This window comes from Rhamphochromis sp. 'chilingali' (genome assembly GCF_963969265.1).
Source record: "Rhamphochromis sp. 'chilingali' genome assembly, chromosome: 12".
NCBI lineage: Eukaryota > Metazoa > Chordata > Actinopteri > Cichliformes > Cichlidae > Rhamphochromis > Rhamphochromis sp. 'chilingali'.
The window spans coordinates 12634730-12654730 of NC_137939.1; the positions used below are offsets into that span (position 1 = coordinate 12634730).

The window sequence follows — 20001 nt, forward strand, 5'->3', positions numbered from 1 at the left end:
CGTGTTGTAGTTTCGATAAGTGACAGTGAAGTGTCTATGAAGTGTTAGTGGTCAGTGTTCAGCAGTCTGGTGGCCACAGTAGTGCTGTGCCACACTACAAAGTTTGGTATCGATCCAATAGCAGCTAAATACAGGGCCAGTATTGCCAATATCAGTACCGACAAAGTATCAGTCCGATACCAATGCTAGTGTTGGTATCGATACTATGATATTTGGATCGATCCACCCACCTCTAATTTATTTATTTTTTTTTTAGCTCAGAAATGTATAGCACAGACTTTATGTGGCTCCTGTGCGACTTCCACTGCTAACCTTTGTGGGGGAAATGTTTTTGATAGTACTAAATTACAATCAGCCTTCTGAAGTAAACAAACATGGTTCAATAGAATACTAGTGAAGGTTTAACTACGTAATAACAAGACTTACCTAATGTAAAAGAAAGCATCATTAGTCTTAGGTAATAGCTACACCTCGTATTTTCTTTACATCACACAAAAACAATTTGCGACACAAATGATTCAAATGAAAATAGTTATTTTTATTTTGTCAAAAGACATTTCGATACAAAAGGGCATATTGGGATCCATAAGTAAATCACAAGTACAAACTTTAACCAGAATGAAGGAAGAAGAAAAAAAACAAAACAAGAAGATTGTTAAGTTTCTCGATAAGCCAGCACTGAGAACAGCAACTTAGTCAGGGCTGCACTCCGTTCACTTCTGTTCTGTTAAGCCACATCATTTTTTTAAAGATTTGTCAGTAGATCTGGATTTTATTTTGTACTCTAAGGTGACTTCAACAGAAAGAAATCTGCCTTTCAAAATGTGCATTTTATAGTGTTATAAATCTAGGATCAAATGTCATTTCATGATGAGTTCAATATAGCCCATTGTTTCAGAAAAATCCCACTTGTGCCCTTAAGCGTGCTTTGAATCTTACAATTGCAAAAGATTTGCGTTTAAACTGAAGGTGCAAAGTTTTTCAAACAAAAATCAAACAGATTCTACATACAACTAGCGGAAAATCAGGACGTCACACATTAAGATTTCCTGATCTGAATATTTTTAGGAACTTACTGCTTTACCTCAGCAAGGCACTTGCTGCATTTGTCCTGTGAAGCAGGGCGGCGAACACAATAGATGGGAGCTGAAGTCCAACACGGAGACGAAACGTGTTACATCATCTGTTATAAAAGGAGTCTAGTTGCTTGTAACAACAGTTGAAAACCTCTCAGATGGTATTTTGAAGATATACGGAAACAAGACAGCAGTTACAACATTTTAAAACATTTGGATGAGACTGAGGCACCCAAAGGCTACAAAATACTTCATGTACAACCTTAGAACAGCAATGTTGCCTGCAACATGACAAAAACTTAAATCTGAACTGTAAATAAGTTACAGATAAATCAATCAACAACAAAACAAAAAAAAGACTTCTCTTTTTCAAATTTTGGCACCACACGGCAATTCAAAGGTTGCACATGGACAACAGCTTAAGGCAGGAAAATGCACTGAGTAGAAAACACGGCAAAAATCTAAAAACGTGCTACGAATAAGAAGCTAATTGACAAATAGCACATTTAGAAATTAATGATTTGCACGGATTTACAAAATAAAAGTCCCTTCCTGACAGAAAACAGATCAAAAAAATTTTTGTACCCTTTTTAAATAAATATTAAATTCCAAAAAATAAAAACAAAATGTGCATTTTCCACACGCATGCACCTGCACACAAAACCCAATATTTAAAGAATGATAGGGGGGGAAAAATGTTAGCTTACATAACTTAGGACGAGAAAATACGACAGACATTTTTAACTACAATGATCATCTCATACTCTTGAGTACATGATGTGAAAATGTCTGTTATTGCCACATACTTCTGAAAATCAATATGGTTTCCTTAACAACACAACAAAAAATGAAAAAATAAAACAAAGTAGTACGTGCAGTGAAGCCGGTGTGCCCGTTGCAGAAGACACACAGAATCGATCACTCGCACCTAAGATAAGATGTACCACCCTGTTGACCTGACTGGGTATGGATTTAAGGCATGAACATCACAAACAACTTTCTGAACTGACTCGATGTGCATGTACTGAACAATAACAGGATGCGTCTGCTCTGAACTCTCAAGAATCCTTCCTGGAGTCGTCACTGCTTTACACTGATTGGATTGGTAAAAGTAAAGCTCCAGCTGTCTTTTGATTCACCCAGGACGACAAACAAACCACACTGAGTGCGTCCAGAAAACAATGACTAGTTTGGGAGGTCCGGGGTTCGGGACCTGCTGGAAGTTCCTCCCCACCTACACGACACGAACAGTCGGGTTGTTTCAGGAACTTCCATCTGCAGACATCCGGTGAACTCACTTGAACCTACAGCTAAAATATTTAAACGACAATTTTTTAAAACACACACCTTTAAAAATCTACCATTAACCTACGTAACGCCCACACACCTTTGCATCAAAACAGTTGATTTAAGACTTTGCTCTGCTCCGAACACCTGAGACTATGGCTAAACGCTTAGCTAACTAATAGAGAACAAATCAGTATTAGTTTTTACCCACCTGGTTTCCTGCACACTGACAAAACATACCTTAAGTTTTCAGGCTAAGTTCACATTGATCCTTCAAAGCAAGCGGCCATTTTTTTTGTCATGCAGTGGAATTTCTATCTTTGCCATTTTCATACTTTAAAGCGCTTGACTACTGTGCAGATGTTTTCTTTACAAAAAGAAAAAGAAATTTAAAGTGTCGTGGTAAATCTTTTACCATTTATTAAGTTCCAGTTTCCCACAGTTTTTCCCCAGTTTTACTTTGTGTTAACAACAGCAACACTGTATCCAAATCCACTGACTGTGGTAGAGTTTGGGTCTGTGCAAATCTAATTTGGAGCTCACAATGAAGCCATGTTAACATTAAAAGGGAAAAGCCTTTTAGATTTGGGTTTTTAATGATCTCTGCGGGTGTGAAAGAAAAATAATAAACTACACCGCAACGCCAAAATGCTTCTGTAAAGCCCAGCTGGCCTCACTGAAGAAGCTTTGGGCTAAACGTGCTGGACGCGTGCGGAAGTTTCTCGTTTAGTCCGAGCCATCTGAGGAACAAACCTGAAGAGGTATAACATGTCAGTGTTTAAGAAACCAGCCCTAAGAGTCCCAACGCCACACACACACACACACACACACACACACACACACACACACACACAAAAAACACCTGCACAATCCGCTTGGGAAAAAACATCAAACACAAAAACCTCACAAGGTACAAAATATGAAAATAACATTCATATAAATAATTTAAATAGCTATTCTAAAGCTAAACTCTTGGTCTAAAACTTTTGAATGGCCAAAGAGAAGTGCTAATGATATGCTGTACAATTTAGGGGGAATTATTTGAGATTTTAGTTAGGGTGGTATTTCGGGGAACACAATTAAAACAATACACAAAACATTTCTCCAAACTCCCACAATGAAAACACTACATTTTTGATAATGATGTGTCCATAAAATATTGATTCCCATTCTTTTTTTCTTCTTTTTTTGTTTTAAAGGAGCTCCAGATCACTGAGGAGAAGGCCTGAATTTATAATCATTTGCCCACGCGCTCCTCTTCTTTTGCTTTTTAACTTCTAATCGTCCCCCAAAACTTGTGACAGGTCACCAAAGTCACAGTCAAACAGTTCACTGATGCCTTCATGGTCCTCTAGTCCATAGTGGTAGTCGTGACTGTGAGGGGGGGACAAGTTGATGAAACCGTCCAATGGGAGAGGAAGGCCCTCTCCGTTCAGGAAGTCCGTAGAAGAGAGCGGTGAGAGATCAAAATCAGGTAGGTCTCCAAGGTTGGAGAATGGGTCGCCTCCCAGGATGGATTCTGTCACAGAAAGAGAAATGTAAGAAACAGTAAGAGATTAAAGAGAGGATTAAAGAGCTGCACCAACTTACAGTATAAGATCAGTGAAAATTATTTCAAAATAAATCATGAAAAGCTCAAGAATAAAAAATATGGAGCTGGAAATAAGCACAGTAAGTCCATTACCATGATCAAAACCAAGCTAAAGACCATAAATAAAACAATTTATTCTTAGTTTTGCATTAGGTACCAGTGTGCATAATATTTTATCTATGGGAGTCAGGAACACTTCAGCAGCAGTGCCTCAAGCAAAGCTTTTTCCACTGTAGACATTTTGACGTGGCACAGCAGGAAGGGGATGACTGCATTCTACAAGTACTGATTAATACAATTAAAGCCACCTGTTTGATGACACAAAGTGTCAGCGGTGAAAACAGTGTCTCGAAAGAGTCACCAAGGACACTCTTTCGAGGATGCCAATGTTCACATTTTGGACGGAGAGGACAGATGGTTTGAAAGAGGAGTGAAAGAAGCCATCTATGTCCACTGTGAGCGACCATCTTTGAACAGAGGCGGTGGTTTACGACACCAACTCTCTGCCATCTATAATCCAGTTTTGAGATCCCTTCCCAGACGCCTTAACGCCCACTCACATCCTGGGCCATCTGACCTCAGGAAATCACATGATAAGGTGGGGCCAGGTTTCACAATGAACACACCCGAAACTCTGGCTGATTGGGACCCACGCCCAGTTTCCCACCTTGGCTCAGGCGATTAGAGGATCATCAGGGGGTCCTTTTGTCCCTCTGTGGGGGGAAACTCCCACTAGGTTTATATCTGGGACTCTCCACCATTTGACCTTAGAACTGAAGAAGCTTCTCGGATGAGAGGTGAAACGTCTTCAAGCAACTTAAAGAAGTCCAGACGCTTTTCTTTGCAAGCTCCTTAGACTACGATGACCTGGATGACTGAGAACCTTCACAGACATGTTGCAAATGCCATTTCTAGTAAATACACAATTCGCTCCGACCGACACAACAACAAAATGTCGAAAGTCTCATATTACAAGACTAAGCGTCTACTTTATTAAAAAAAAAAAAGTGTTACAAAGTTTCTGAACTGAGCCAGACTAAATGTATATATTGGGATAATTGGTAGTAGTTTTAATTTATTCTTACTTTGTCAAATCTGTAACAGAAATAGCAGAAATCTAAGCTTCATTTACCTTTTTGGGGTTTTAGCACTAAAATGTGTTAATTTTACAATAATGATTACAGGATGTAGTTATGCTTTGCTGTGTTAAATCCTACATCAATATGGACAATATTATGGGAAGGATTATCATCATCTATATAGCTTTTGGGAACCCTATTATTATAAAACTCAAAGCCTCACAAGTTCTATATAATCAGAACAAACTGTGACATCATGTCAATGTTACATGTTCACTGTTGACATTGTGTTTATGTTAATGTGTTCCTGTATGTTTCTAGATACATTCTGATAAACTATTTTTAGTGCAGCGGCACTTTATGAGACGTGGAGTGTGCCGCCATCCATATGTCCTTGGTGAAATTTAAGCAAAATTGTGGGACTTCCTGCCAAGTTTGATATGTTATTAATTCCACCTATTTGCTGTTCTCCTTCTTCGGTTACCTGTGAAGCAAATATTTGCTTCAAAAACTTCCAGGAAATATATCAGTCCAAGAAAGGTGAGGCAAACATTCCCCTCATGTTTTGTCTGCACTGGCTAAAATATAAATGTTGGAAACAGACTGTGTTACGCAGAAGTGGCCTTAAAATAGTTCCTGATGATAATTATACAAATTAATACATAAATGTGGTTTATTTACAACACTCACCTGTGTCGCCACCTAACACCAGTGATGAGGGGTCCTGTTGCGACACTGCTGTTACAGTGGATGATGTGGATGCTGGAGATGATAAACCCACTTCCAGGGCTATTGAGCAGGTTCTGGGTTGTGATTGGTCGGTGGGTTGTGTGGAAGGTTGAACAAGGGAAGGGTCGGCAATGGGTTTAGAGGGACTGCCTCCTGTCACAGGGCTGCAGACGCCAGAGCTGTCTTCTGGACAGAGGAAGACGTCGATCGGACCTCGCGTGCTCTTCAGCGACACCTGGTAACCCTGGGATGTGCATGCAGATGTGCAGATTAGCAGAAACTCCAACAACAGTGAGTCCAGTGACCTGGGCAAAATGTTTTCAAAGCTTTTACCTCAGAGGGTTCTGAAACTTGCATCTGGGTTTCTGGTGGAGCTCTGATCACCATAACCAGCTGGTCGGGGGAATCGAACGACTGCCTCAAGTCCTGACAGCGCACATACCCCAACGTGATGAACTCAGCGATTAAGGAATAATTTCATATATTCATTAATGTAAATGTTTAGGCCATCTGTTTTTTGACATCTGTTTCTGAGTGACGCACAAGTCACGAGCATCACGTGTCCAGCTCAGCTCCACTGCTGCTGCCAGAGCCACTTTCTGTTTAACAGATCGCAGCTCATCACTTAGAGATCACAGAGCTGTGCACACGTGACAAGTCTGCACACGGCAACACTCAGAGCTCTGTAACCACTTCAGACAACCTGATACTCAAAACAAAAAGGATATTTTTTGTTCTGTGGGTCCTCTGTGAGCAATCTGAGCTGCAGATTGCATTTGGAAATGAGCTCATCCAGCTGCTCCTCAGCATCTGTGAGGTCACACACCTCCCTCTGCAGCTCCTTATGGCGGGAAACCAGAGCCGCATCAATGCGATTACCGCTGCAGGGGTAGACGAGAGAAAAACTGACTGCTTAGGGTCACCAGATACACACACACACACACCAAGCACTCAAATTTATTCTGCCACAGTTCTTGCTCCCGTTCCCAGATTTCTTTCATTTGCTGTTTTAGGCGTCTTTGAACACTTACAGCCACTGGATGTTGTTCTTTGACTTCTTGGAGATGAGCTGGATCCCCTCCAGGACATTGGTTATGTCGTAGATGCGTCTCTTCTGAACATCGAGCACCTGAGACGCCCAGTTCAGATCCACCACGCCGTCGGCCGACTGGGACAACAGGTCCAGAAAGCGCTTGGTGGTCAGGTTCAAAGAAGTGTCATACCGAGACTTCTCTGCCGTGGTCCGAGGAACTGGGCAGAAAGAGAATACATACAAGAATGAAAAGAAATGCACATATTACTGGTCTAGAGCGTAAGCTGAGACAGCGGTTTGCGGTGGGCAAAAGGTTCAAATGAAGATTATCAGTCACTTTAAAAAAATGGGACTCTTCAGCATCAAAAGAACTTAACCATTCTCTTCTGCTACTGCTTATTCTAGCTGCCTTAGGGCGAGAGGCAGAGTACACCCTGGACAGGTTGCCAGTCTGTCAGAGGGCTAACACATAGAGACAGACAACAACACACTCAGTCACACCAATGGGCAATTTAGGGTTACAATTAACCTAACCCACACTGACTACAATGTCTTCAGACAGTGGGAGGAAGCCAGAGTACCTGGAGAGAACACAAACGCAAACTCCACAGAGAAGGATCCTGGCCTGATGGTGGAATGAACTGAACTCAGGACACATTTGCTGTGAGGCAACAGTGCTAACCACTGTGCTTTTGATACCGTATTTTCACGACCATAAGGCGCACTTAAAAGTCTTAGATTTTCTTCAAAAAGTGCGGCGCGCCCTATAGCGCGGTGCGCCCTATGTGTTGTAAGGAGGACGTAGTAGAGAACACCATGAGAACGTTAAAGGGTGAAGTGTGGGCGTTGATCGTATATACCGGGACAATCGCACATACCTGTATAAAAGAACAGGTATGTGCATTATGCAGGACATCGTTGTTTTAACAACCCTGAAAATGGCAAAGAGACACGCTTACGAAGCACAGTTTAAACTGAAGGCCATCAGCTACGCGGAGGAACATGGAAATCGAGCAGCGGCGAGAGAATTTAAGATTAACGAATCGATGGTTCGCAAATGGAGGAAGCTGGAAAACAAGCTCCGGCAGGTCAAGAAAACGCAGCTGAGTTTCCGCGGACATAAGGCGAGGTGGCCCGAGTTGGAGGAAAGACTCGAGCGGTGGATCATCGCGCAAAGAGCGAGCGGGAGAAGCGTTTCGACGGTCACCATTCGGCTAAAAGCAGTTTCACTAGCTGAAGAGATGAACATTGAACATTTCCAAGGAGGTCCGTCTTGGTGCTTTCGTTTTATGAAACGGTGCCATTTTTCCATCCGGACCAGGACTACGGTAGCGCAGCAACTTCCAGCGGATTATAAGGAAAAGCTGGCCATCTTCCGCTCCTACTGCAGCAAACACATCGGCGACAAAAACATCCAGCCCAGCCACATCACAAACATGGACGAGGTCCCGCTCACTTTTGACATCCCGGTGAGTCACACTGTGGAGAAGAAGGGGACCAGCACGGTAGCGTGCCCATCTCACAGCCGATGTGAAAAAACTTGTGAAGCAAATGAACTGTGAGCTTGCTGTCATTCCGGGAGGCCTGACAAAGGAACTCCAACCGCTGGACATCGGTGTGAACCGCCCGTTCAAAGTAAGGCTGCGAGCGGCCTGGGAGCGATGGATGACCGGTGGAGACCACAGTTTCACTAAGAGTGGAAGGCAGCGCCAGGCGAGTTACGCCACAATTTGCCAATGGATTGTAGATGCTTGGGCTAACATGTCTGCTGGCACTGTTGTTCGAGCTTTCGCAAAAGCCGGCATCGTTTCTGAGGAGCCGCACGGCACGGAAAGTGACTCTGACAGTGAAGACAGTGAACCTGGCATGTTTGATGGAGATTTAGCGCAGCTGTTCAATTCAGACACAGAGGATGAGGACTTCGATGGGTTTGATTGATGATAAAAATGTGAGTACCAAACTCAGTTTTGCTCCTGCTTTATTTTTAAATATGCACACTTGTATGCTTGTGTGTTGTTGATGTGACGATTACCGGCAATAGAAATGTGAGTAAGGTACCGAATTCAGGTTTGCTCCCGCTTTATTTTTAAATACGCATACGGTACTTGTATGCGCCCTATGGTCCAGTGCGCCTTATGTGTGTGTTAAATACAGTAAGGGCACACATAACTGAGACTGCGCCTTTTAGCACAGTGCGCCTTATGGTCGTGAAAATACGGTATATAAAAATAAAGAATTCCCCCCTCGCTCCTCTCTGCTATGGATGCAAAGTTGCTTTGCATCCATCTCCTTCCAAACAGATCCCAGTGGAAATCCACATGGACTGCATTTCTAACAATTCAGAAGTCTATCTTGCATGAGGGATAGACTCATATTTCTACATTATACCAATTAATATAATGTGTGTGTCACGTGTAGCTTTTCCGTTTCAAGTCCATCATTTGATCCTTTTGGTGCATGCAGTGAGCCCAAATACTGCAAATGAAAGGGATCAAATGAACTGATAAATCGCAACGCCTCTTCTCTTGCTCCATTCTCAAAAAAACAGTCTCTCCATTATTTGAATAGAAAGATATTTGTAAGTTTCTCTCACTACAGCCAGCCTGGAGGAGACAGGATGACAGGCCGCGCTGATAAAAGAACAGCTGCTTTTATGACAATGACTGAGAGCAAAGGTGAGCAAGGATGTGTGGGCGAGGATTTTTTAGAGCGGGGTGTGGGCTGTCAGCTGTACCTCTGGGAGGAGCAGGAGTGGAAAGCGGTGCCTGGCCTGTGGAAGGTCGAGTGGTGCTGACATACTGATGGTCACTGTCCAGGTCCAACTTCCTTTTTACCTGAAGGAACACACGTCTGGAGTAAGAAACAGACGTAAGACAGTAACAGACTAACTGCTGACACAGACACGCACTGTTTACGAGCAGAGAAATGTGAAAATGATACCAGCAACAGGTGGGTAACTTACAGCAGCTCTGCTACGTGCAGTATGTAAACGAACAACTCCTCAGTTTAACCACTTCCCTTATTGCTCTTTCACTTTCTCTCTCCCCTTTCCTCCCACACCTCCCTTCCTCACCGGTGGCCTTCCCAGAGACGGTCTCCTCTTGTCCTGGATCCCTACGTCAGCTGGGCCCTGCGGAGTGGCGAACAGCAGGATCTCCCCCGTGCTCGTCGGGGCAGGGGCTGGGGCTGGGTGGAGTCCTTCATTGCTGGGGCTGGTGATAATCACTATCTGGTGGTCCTCGTCCAAGTTGATACTCCCAGAGTTCAGCAAAGTCTCAAAGTCTGCTAACAGATCCTCCGATGTCTGCCCTGTTATCAGAGTCTCTGACATTGCAGTGTGTCACCAGGAGCCCCTCTTCACTGGACTTGGGTGGCGGTGGTTGTGGTAGTTATAAACTAAGGTGCTGTTATGACAGTATCAGCACCGACTCACATCTGCCATTTTTTTGTGAATAAAGGCAACAAGGGTGAATTCTCGTGAAAACTGTCTCGAATGAGTTCATTAGCAGGTGGAACATTTCATAAACTGTTTTATTTTGTTACACATTTTGATTACACCACAGCAATGTAAAGCCACGTCCTAAAACTCAGACTGAGGCTGAAACAGCAAGCCAGGGTGTGCTGCCAAACAGGAAATTTGGCACATGAAATATTGCTAAATGCATACTATAAAAGCTCCGCCGCGAATAAGTTATCAGAGAACCAGTCCGAAACTGGCCGTGGGAGAAATCCAGTCAGGCAAGCTAGCAAAGGGAGCAAGCTAACCTTTTGTTTTCATCTCTCCTGTCAGTACAGTAGAGCCGAGGCCTGGCCACACTGCCCCTGAACAGCTACCACCCCGGCTAACGAGCTAGCTTCCAACCAAATGACAAAGACTCGAACAGGGTCACAAAACAAACTCGAGCAGCCGCCAAACTAGCAGGTCACGCCGGTAGAACAATATTACTTCTCCTTGTATTAAACACCGAGCGAAGTTAAGAGGCTATTAAAACTTTACAGCAGCTTACAGAAGTGAGCGATGAGAACAAAATATCCACGCAGCAAAAAAGCATCACGGGAACTTAAAATCATCTTTGAGACTATATCTATAAAAGCGAGCATCAGTCCAGCGGATAGTACATAGATGTGGTCGAATATGAATATATAGGGCAGATTAGCATGTTAGCTAACTTATTAGCGGCAGTTGTTCAATCCCCTTGTTTTGTTGGGGCACGCAGGAAGCAGTCCGACAAAATTGGAAATATAAGCACATAAAGCGGCGAAAAACAAGCGCACGGTTTAACATAACAATCGGTGGACCTCGCCTGCTCACCCCGGCCGCAATCCACCCGTTAAAACGCCGTCATTACCCCGTTATCGTCCTTTATTGTTGTTTTTGTCTCAGCTGATCTACATCTAAACAAGCCCCTGACGGTTTTCGCGCGAAATCTTTTTTGCCGCGAAACCAACACGTGCGCCAAGCAGTCGGTTGGGATTGGTCCGAGCTGTGCGCTTTTCGCGGGGCGGGGCCGAGGAGCTCTGATTGGCAGAAGCGGGTGTCTGTCACGTCACGAACGCAGATAAATCGATGAGAAGCGCGTTCGCGGAACTTGGAAAATAAAGCATTTTATTTTAGTTGAAGCAAATATATTTAGTTTATTAGGCTGATGTCAAGCAAGTTGTTTGTAATTAATATAAATTTACATTTTTGTTGTTGTCGGAGTAAAAAAAAAAAACTATTAACCGCAGTTCTTCTTGCCGGTCTCGCGTTCGAGAAGAGTTTCTCACAAATAATAATAATAATACTACTACTACTACTACTACTACTACTACTACTACTACTAATAATAATAATAATAATAATAATAATAACAACAACAATAATAATAACATTAATAATAATAAAACATGTCTGGGTGAAAGCGATTTTCCTTAGTTAAGCAGTTACCTCAAGAGGCAGCCATAAGTAATCGAGCGCCTACCACCCAGTAGGAGTGCTACAAGATGGCGCAGGCAATATTTGAGGTGCTGGAAGGTATGAGTATTTATTTATTTGCAGCGTAATTACAGTTACCCAAAACGTTTGCTCCTACTTTAGATATTTCACTGATGTAGGCCCATTCGGAAACGCAGAAAAATAACGTAAATCCACGTACAAGCCTCTGGTTTTGTTTCAATCAGGAAAACAGCACATAGGAAGGACTCTGTATGAATGTAAACAAACAAAGTGATTAAACACTTTTTCGACCTAACGGACAGCTTATTATTAATCGTAGTCATCGTATTGCAGTCAGATGGTAAATGTATTTACATTTCAGGGTGATTTTCTTTCCTTCAGGCCCTCTTAATGACAAGACTTTGTAATATTACTGGACTAACAGCCTGTTTGTTGTAAATGGATTATTACTGTTTTTGTTATTGTAAGTGAGTACAGTATCAGGAGATTACTGTACGCAGATTTGAAGTGGATGTAGAGATATCCTTATCGAAAGCTGTTAGTCTTCCACACTAATATTGCTTCTGATCACAGTTGATTAGATAAAACTACTAATTCATGTTTAGACATTTCAGTAAGTCATGCATCAGACTAAAATGGATCTTTGCAGCAGGTGAATTCTTCTTCTTCTTACTCTTCAGGCATGGACAATCAGACAGTGCTGGCAGTCCAGTCACTGCTAGACAGCCAAGGAGGTGTTCCTGACCCAAACAACCAAAACGTCTCTGGGACGCCAACAATCCAGTCTATGGGTATGTAATAGCATGCACAGCTGTGGGACAGGCTGTGTCATTGTCCTGTTATTCTTTTATGTCAAGAGACATGTCATCCATCCATCCATTTTCTGACGCCTATCTGGGTCTGGGTTTTTGGGCAGAAGGAGAGATGCCCGCCCATCTCTTCTAGCTAATCCAGGAGGACACCAAGACATTCCTAAGCCAGCTGAGATATTTCTCTTCATTCTGTCCTGGATTTTGCCCAGTGCATTCTAAAGGGAGGATGTGTTGGAAAAATCCCTCAGGTAGCAGGTATTTTTGCCAGAATCACCTCAACTGGCTCCTTTCAGTGTGGAAGAGGATCAGACAAAGGGCAATTCAGAAAACCCCAATACCAAGAACTAAAAATAGAGAACAGTTTACCCTGCCTAGGAGAGGGTTACCAAGGCCCAACCATGGAGTCAGACATGTGGCTTGAGGCAGAGCGCCTGGTGGTCAGGCCTTATCCACGGGGCCTGTCCAGGCATAGCCAGAATGAGCAACAATGAGCCCACCACAAACAAAAGGTACCACAGGGGTTCGGTGCCTTGTGGATTGGGTGGCGGTCAGTGACCCTGGTGGTTGGATTCAGTTTAATTTGATTAATCATCGCAGAGACCAAGGTTCTTGAAAAGTCTTGTCGTCAGATCAGCTTATTAAGTAAATGTCAGTTAAAACAATGTAAGTAGTTTATAAGCACATGTTTTTCATCCTGATGTTATTGCAGCTCATATTTGTGTCACATAACAAAAACCTTACACAAAAAGAAGAATCTAGAGGCAAGAATTTGACACGTTATTACGGTTGTGTTATTAGTTAGTTAGCTATTAGCTGGTTCATCAAACCAAAATGAGGTCCTCGTGACAGACTCGACTGCTAGTTTAATTTATCTGGTGGTGCACACTTTTTGCTGTGAAATGATGTCATCGTGTGCAGTCTTTGAAAAATACTTTTCCGCTAAAATAGCTATTAAAGCCAAGTGCATCACTGCAAAAACATTAAAGGATGAATATCACCACCCATTAAATGTCCAAAAGTGCATTAACATCCTCAAAATTGACTCATGTGTGTCTTTTTTTCCCCCGTCTGCTGTTTCTTGCTGCCTAAAACCTTTATACAGACGACGAAGACGTGTTCCTGTGTGGGAAGTGTAAAAAACAGTTCAACTCTTTGCCTGCTTTCATGACGCACAAGAGGGAGCAGTGCCAGTCTAGCACCCCTTCTCTGTCCACAGTGTCCTTGGCCTCCACCAATGCTTACACGCCTGTCCCGTCTATTAGTTCGGTACCGCAGACTCCTGCCAACAGACAGGTGAGGAAAGCAAAAGGGCAATTTATCTGTGGGGGTGATAAATAACTTGCTCGGTTTAATAAGTTAGTTGTGCAGAGTGCAGAGCTTAAAGCAGTAATAAAACTGATAAGAAATGTAAGGAGAAGTGGGAAAGAGGTAATGGTCTGAGGTAAAGCTGACCTGATGGTAAAAGTATTTTATAAATACGTTATATAAGAGGCCAGGACTGTAAAGGAAAAAAGATTTTGTTATAATGATTCAAAAAGCAGCTGATGTGACTGTTTAACTTGGCACTCACACAGGTGTCCACCTACATCACAGTCCCTCCCTCCCCTTTGACGCACACTCTGGTCCAAGGCAACGTGCTCGTCAGCGATGACATCCTCATGTCTGCCATCTCAGCCTTCACCTCCATCGACCAGCCCATGGCCCCCATGCAGACTCCCATACAGGTACTGTTTGCTTCCTTCTCTCTTTCACGCCCAGCATTTGAATTTATTACATCCTGTCACCAAATCTGTGCGCTTCCTTTATGACAGAGTAACCTGAGCATGCACACAGCCGGTGTGTCCTACTTACAGCACCATCACCACCACCTCCATCACCTTCATCAACCGCAGCAGCAGCCCCCGCAGCAGCAGCAGCAACAACAACAACAACAGCAGCAGCAGCAGCCGCCCTCCCATCCCCTGCCACCTGCACAGCCCACCCAGCAGACACTCACTTCCCAGGTCCCGGCGAGCCACAGCAACTCAGTGGTGCAGGTGTACAGCACTCTGCCCCACATGGTCGGAGGTGGAGGGGGTGGCGGGGGTGGAGCTGAGATCCACACACTGGGTTTGCAGCCTTTCCATCCTGTGCAAGTGAGTGAGGCTTGCTGTTTGGTTGCCGTCGCAGTGGTTAAAATGATACGTTTCCAGTTTCTGTGACCATGCGTGTCTTCCTCAGGTGCCCAGTCAGGGTGTGGAGAGTCATTCGTTCACAACCCCTCCCGTGTACAGCCCCGGGAAGCAGGGCACCAAAACCAAGACCTGCAGCATCACTGCCAGCATGGCGGAGCTGGGTGACTTTGAAAAGGTTATCGTTCCCAAGCGACCGAGGAACTGTAAAAAAAGCTCAGATGGAGTCGCAGGTATGTGTGGAAAAAGATTACATTTGTAGGCTACAGTTTTTATCTAATGGAACTGTAGAAGACAACATGATGGATGTTTATATAAACTGTATTAACTGTTTATATAAACTGTATTAATTGTCTGAATTGGACTCCTCAGCAGAGCAGCTCAAGGGAAAAGGTCCGAAGCTCAAATGTAACTTCTGTGACAAAGTCTTCTCGAAAAACTTTGATCTCCAGCAGCACATTAGGAGGTGAGTTGCTTTCCAGGATGTAGAATCGACCAACTTTAAAGCTGAAATAAAGGATTCATTAAAACAATTTCCCTCTTGCAGCCACACGGGAGAGAAACCGTTTCAGTGCATCGTCTGTGGCCGAGCCTTCGCGCAGAAGTCCAATGTGAAGAAACACATGCAGACACACAAGGTGCTGTGATATAGAGGTATCTGCATGATGTATTTAAATTTTAATCAACACACTAACAACAGCTGTCTTTATCTTACAGGTGTGGCCTATGAGCGTGGCCAGCACTGTGTCTAGACTACCAATCACAGTAAAGGTGGTACCAGTGCCCCCCAGTGAGGAAGAAGAAGGCGGGGAACAGCAGCAGGAAAGTGAGCGGGATGAGGACGGGATGCAGGAAACACAAACAGAGGAGCCAACGCAAGCAGGTACCGTCTGTTAAATAGCACACTGTGAAAAACACACTGCAAGCAGAGCCCGGTGTAGATCCAGAACCCACTGAAGAGACTAAGGCCCAGTTTACTTACACATTGTCAGTACAAAACTGGGCTTGTTTTACTCTCCCTTTATGTATTTTTGGGAGTTTACTAACATTTGCTAACTGTGCTTATATCTGACGCAGAACAAAAGCATGTTTTTGCATTTGATATTAAATGAACTGACTGCACCTGTGTTTAGAAAGCAGCACAGCTTTTGTAAATCATCTGTAAAACTAACCACACATATGAGCGCTTTTTGGAGATTGTACTTGCATGGTATTTTGTCACGTTTAGTTAATCTTGCCGTATATGCCCTGTCTGACCTGGGAATACTTCAGGATCTCCCAAGAGGAACTAGAAAATGTTGCTGACGACAAAGACATCTGGGACACTTTGCCACTGCGACCTGATTTCCAGATAAGCACGAGTTAATCAATGGATTTCAAAAAATTTGCTTAAAATGTTATTCAGAACATCAACAATTGAAACTCAGGAGAAAAGGGCTATGTAAAGTTAGAAGTAACGATCAGCTACAACACGAGACAATTTTAAAAGTAAAGTAAAAAATGTACCTGATTTAAATTTGGTCAAACTTCTCTTCGAGATTGCATCCTCGCACACTTCTGGACTGTTTCCAGTCTCACAGGAAGTCCTGTTCTGACCCTTTGTACCACTGACTTCCTGTGTCGAACCAACCTGACTGTCATGTTGAGACCAAACTGCAGTTTTTCACAGGGTCCAAGCCCAGATGTGGTGCTCCAGGTCAGGACCATGACCAGGCACAGACACTTTACCACCTCAGGTCCTGTGATAAAGTTCTACTGTTTAATATTGTGATATCTAAGTAGGAGCTTTCTAGGCAAACGCTCTGAACTCCTGGAGCAAAGCAGTCAGCTCAGTACTACTCAGCACATTTGCCTCCTTTGTAGTCCTCGCCAAAATGACAGCTGATAGGTCTGACGCTGACACTGCCTGACACCAAGTCAGAGTGAATGAGCGAGCCAGAAATAGCAGCATCAGTGAAATCATTCCAGTGATTCTAAGGAGATAACGTTGAATGTGACAGCAGCCAGATTTAAATCAGGCGGGCAGATTGCTGCTGTGTCCCTCAGCTGTAGAGGTGTGGCGGTGTTCCTCAAGAAGTCTGTTTTTGTCAGTAACAGTGACTGTCACTGATAAATCAGCCTCTACTGTCTTTTCATTGTTATGGTTTCTTGACACATGTGGACACTCACAGCCCTCACTGTTAACTCACTGCTTGACTGCAGAAGCACCTGGGGAGCTGGAGGAGAGAGTGGCCGAGGTTCGGGCTGATCCAGAGGGCAGCCAAGTGGAGGATGTGCAGAGCAGGCAGAACCAGCAGTGCCCGGCTCAGACCAAACAGATCGTGGTGATAGACAGCTCCTACCAGTGCCAGTTCTGCGCCAGCAGGTTTAAGACCTACTTCCAGCTCAAGTCCCACCTGACCCAACACAAGGGGGAGCAGGTGAGTCATAAAGACATGATGGGTACACATTAGAAAACTGTGCTGATGAGTTGGATTGACTGAAAACGTCCAGACACACACGGGGTTAGTCACTCGGACTTTGTGACTGTTTTCCTGCAGGTTTATAAGTGTGTGTTAAAATCATGCTCCCAGACCTTCCAGATTCTGGATCAGTTTTTGGAACACATCCGGACGCACCAGGAGCAACTGACCTACCGCTGCCACCTGTGCAGCAAGGTGTTCCCCTCGCTCTTTGAGCTGGGACTCCACCAGTACTCCCATTCCCTCTGCCCGCAGCAAAATACACGCAAGGAGGCCACCGTGTACAGGTCAGCTCAAGCACTTATCCTCGAGTGGAAGAAGGAGTAGAGAGAAGAAGTTTGGAGAGGTGGAGAGAGCCTGCTTGCATAAATCCCATAACACATATGTCATATTCCTTTGTTGCATAGTTTGTCTTGAGCAGGTCTCACGTTCACTGTTCTGCTGCTGTAAATAATCACTTGTACTTTTGCCTGTAGCAAAAATTATATATCACGTCTTACTCTGAACTGCATGTCTACTAGTCATTTCTACAGTTGTCAGACTGAATGCGCTTCTTCATAGGATTTGTTAACAGTGACAGTTTACGTTTTTCCTTCAGATGTGTGAAATGCCAAAGCCGATATTCTACGCAAGAAGCGTTAGAGCAACACCTGCTAACTGCATCGCACAGCTTTCCCTGCCCACACTGTCAAAAGGTACACTATGACACACCCGACGTTTCACCTTTTATTCACTGTGTATGCACATGTTAAAGTAGGCTTCAGATTCCCTGTGCCTAATGCAACTTGGCTTGAATGGTTTAGTTCATGAACATAGGTTTGAGCTGTTTAGGCATTTTGTTTCCCGTGTCAGTTCAGTCTCTGACTCACGCCCTTTGCGACCATCAGGTCTTCCCATGTGAAAGATACTTCAGACGCCACCTCCCCACTCACGGCGTTGGCGGCAGGTTCAAGTGTCAGATCTGCAAGAAGGCCTTTAAGACGGAGCACTACCTCAAACTGCACACACGGATTCACTCAGGTTATCTTTTCATCTGTTTGGCTATGTTGTATGACCTCATGCACCGCAGACTATATGCAAAACATGCACAGTTTCCCTTCTGTTCAGTTATTATGAAGGAGGTATTTATTAATGTCAGAGGAAATTAGGTGGTCACAGTTGCTCCAAGTGACTAAGAACAGCAACTATTAATACAATGTATTACAATGTTACAAAATAGCTCTAATATATACAGATACATACAATGGAAGACTATGGGACTGGAATAACAGGACAGACTAGAGCAGACAACAGACAGGTAACGATTAAGTCAAGGCTGCATGACAAGAAGGTGCTGAGAGGGGTGGGTTGTAAGGTGGTCTGCAGATGTGCAGTGACTCTAGACTGGTTTTAGCATCTCATGAGATGTGAACACCCGATTTTGTTCGCTGTGCATACAGCTTAGGCGTAAGTTTAATGCTGATTCCATTTTCTAGGTGAAAAGCCATATAAATGTTCCCTCTGTGAGGCGACGTTCAACAGGAAAGACAAAGTGAAGCGACACATGCTCATTCATGAACCCTTTAAGAAATACAAGTGTCCTTTCAGGTGAGACCTTTAAGTGGGAAAGCCCTGTTCTCTTCTGTTTGTTTTTCCTTTTCTAAAAGTTATTCACTCTTGTTTTTCTCATTTTCATCAGGACACATGTCGGTTGCACCAAAGAATTCAACAGACCAGACAAACTCAAGGCCCACATCCTGTCACACTCTGGTGAGTGGATAACACCAAGAATATTTTTGAGGAAAAAGATGAAGAAGCACTGTTAGGGATCTTCTGTATTCCAGATACAGTATGTATATGCGAATATTTTAATGCATCATCACATGAACTTTTTTCCAGGTATCAAGCCCTACAAGTGTCTGTTCTGTCAGAAGGCGTTCAGCCGCAGGGCTCACATGCTCGAGCATCAGCAGTCCCACACTGATAACTACCGCTTCCGTTGCTCCACCTGCAACAAGGGCTTCACCAGGCAGAGCTATTACAGAGATCACAAATGTCCTGCCGCAGGAAATGAGCTGGAAGCAGAAATGGGGACGGGAGAAATGGAGGGAGACGAGGTAGAGGAGGCTGAGGAGAAGGACGGAGAGGATGAGCAGAGAAGAAACGGGTTTACGAGAAAAGCAAAAAGGACGGAGACAGGGGGAGATGATGGAGCGGTGGGCAATGGCATAAATGGCATCCGGCAGCAAGTGGAAACACATGGGGAGGCGGGAGAGGAGAGAAGGAATGATGAGGGCTGTCAGGCTGTGCTGTCCATCAGCACCATCGAAAGGCAGACAAAGGGAGAAGAGGAGGAGGATGACGGGGTGAATCATGGTGGAGGAGGACTGGAGCAGATTTCAAGCGATGACCAAAACTGTTTGCAGCAGCCATGTTTGTAGTCCTAATGCCAAGTCCGAATGTTTCCAGGACCAGTCGACAAGCTTTGTTATCCTTTTTTTTATTATTTAAACCACACATTTACATAACATTATTTGTTTTAAATTAAAACGTCATTTAAATTATTACACTGGATTAACAGGAACTGGAAGATTTGAAGGATCTGTTGGATCTATGATGCCCAGTGGAAAGTTTCTAAATTCTTGTATTATGTGCAAGTTCAAACCACGCCGGCTCCGTCACAACATAATCTCAAGCCTTTGCCAAAATGTTCTGTTTTCATGTCATTTCATGTAACGACAAATAAAATTACTTTAAGGTTTGTACGTGACTCAAAGTGTAATTGTGTCTATTTAAATGCATGTTAGTGCATGTTTTAGTGCAGGTGCCACCAAAGCTGCTGACGT

At 43.8% G+C, this 20001-nt stretch overlaps 2 protein-coding genes across 7 annotated transcripts; one reads left to right on the top strand and one right to left on the bottom strand.

Moving 5' to 3' along the window:
• Nucleotides 1–517: 517 nt before the first annotated feature.
• On the bottom strand, nt 518–11222 carry e2f1 (E2F transcription factor 1). The gene is made up of 7 exons (XM_080899288.1): nt 9869–11222; nt 9530–9629; nt 6794–7013; nt 6491–6643; nt 6096–6210; nt 5724–6006; nt 518–3882 (listed from the first exon to the last, which is right to left on the bottom strand). Exons 1-7 carry the CDS (start codon nt 10124–10126, stop codon nt 3641–3643), a joined length of 1371 nt encoding a protein of 456 aa, XP_080755414.1. The 5' UTR covers nt 10127–11222; the 3' UTR covers nt 518–3640.
• Nucleotides 11223–11738: 516 nt separating this feature from the next.
• On the top strand, nt 11739–19918 carry znf341 (zinc finger protein 341). 6 transcript variants are annotated; one of them, XM_080899104.1, is made up of 17 exons: nt 11789–11809; nt 12412–12522; nt 12648–12791; nt 13646–13836; nt 14118–14267; nt 14355–14678; nt 14764–14947; nt 15087–15180; nt 15262–15352; nt 15432–15597; nt 16917–17134; nt 17255–17463; nt 17775–17871; nt 18064–18196; nt 18652–18763; nt 18855–18925; nt 19055–19918. In XM_080899104.1, exons 3-17 carry the CDS (start codon nt 12770–12772, stop codon nt 19594–19596), a joined length of 2604 nt encoding a protein of 867 aa, XP_080755230.1. In that variant the 5' UTR covers nt 11789–11809; nt 12412–12522; nt 12648–12769; the 3' UTR covers nt 19597–19918. The 6 variants fall into 6 exon arrangements, with proteins under 6 accessions (XP_080755226.1, XP_080755228.1, XP_080755227.1 ...); XM_080899105.1 differs by having other exon boundaries at nt 11790–11809; nt 12648–12798; XM_080899103.1 differs by having other exon boundaries at nt 11790–11809; nt 12648–12794.
• Nucleotides 19919–20001: the final 83 nt, after the last annotated feature.

Excerpts from the sequence above, each read along its gene's own strand:
- e2f1 (XM_080899288.1), bottom strand. The coding sequence starts at position 10,126 with ATGTCAGAGACTCTGATAACAGGGCAGACATCGGAGGATCTGTTAGCA. Across the intron at positions 6,211-6,490 it reads GAGGACCCACAGAACAAAAA|GTTGGGGTATGTGCGCTGTC; the intron begins ATATCCTTTTTG and ends TGAGTTCATCAC. Across the intron at positions 6,007-6,095 it reads AAGTTTCAGAACCCTCTGAG|GGTTACCAGGTGTCGCTGAA; the intron begins GTAAAAGCTTTG and ends TGCACATCCCAG.
- znf341 (XM_080899100.1), top strand. The coding sequence starts at position 11,779 with ATGGCGCAGGCAATATTTGAGGTGCTGGAAG. Across the intron at positions 15,353-15,431 it reads AACACATGCAGACACACAAG|GTGTGGCCTATGAGCGTGGC; the intron begins GTGCTGTGATAT and ends TTTATCTTACAG. Across the intron at positions 17,464-17,774 it reads AAGGAGGCCACCGTGTACAG|ATGTGTGAAATGCCAAAGCC; the intron begins GTCAGCTCAAGC and ends TTTTTCCTTCAG.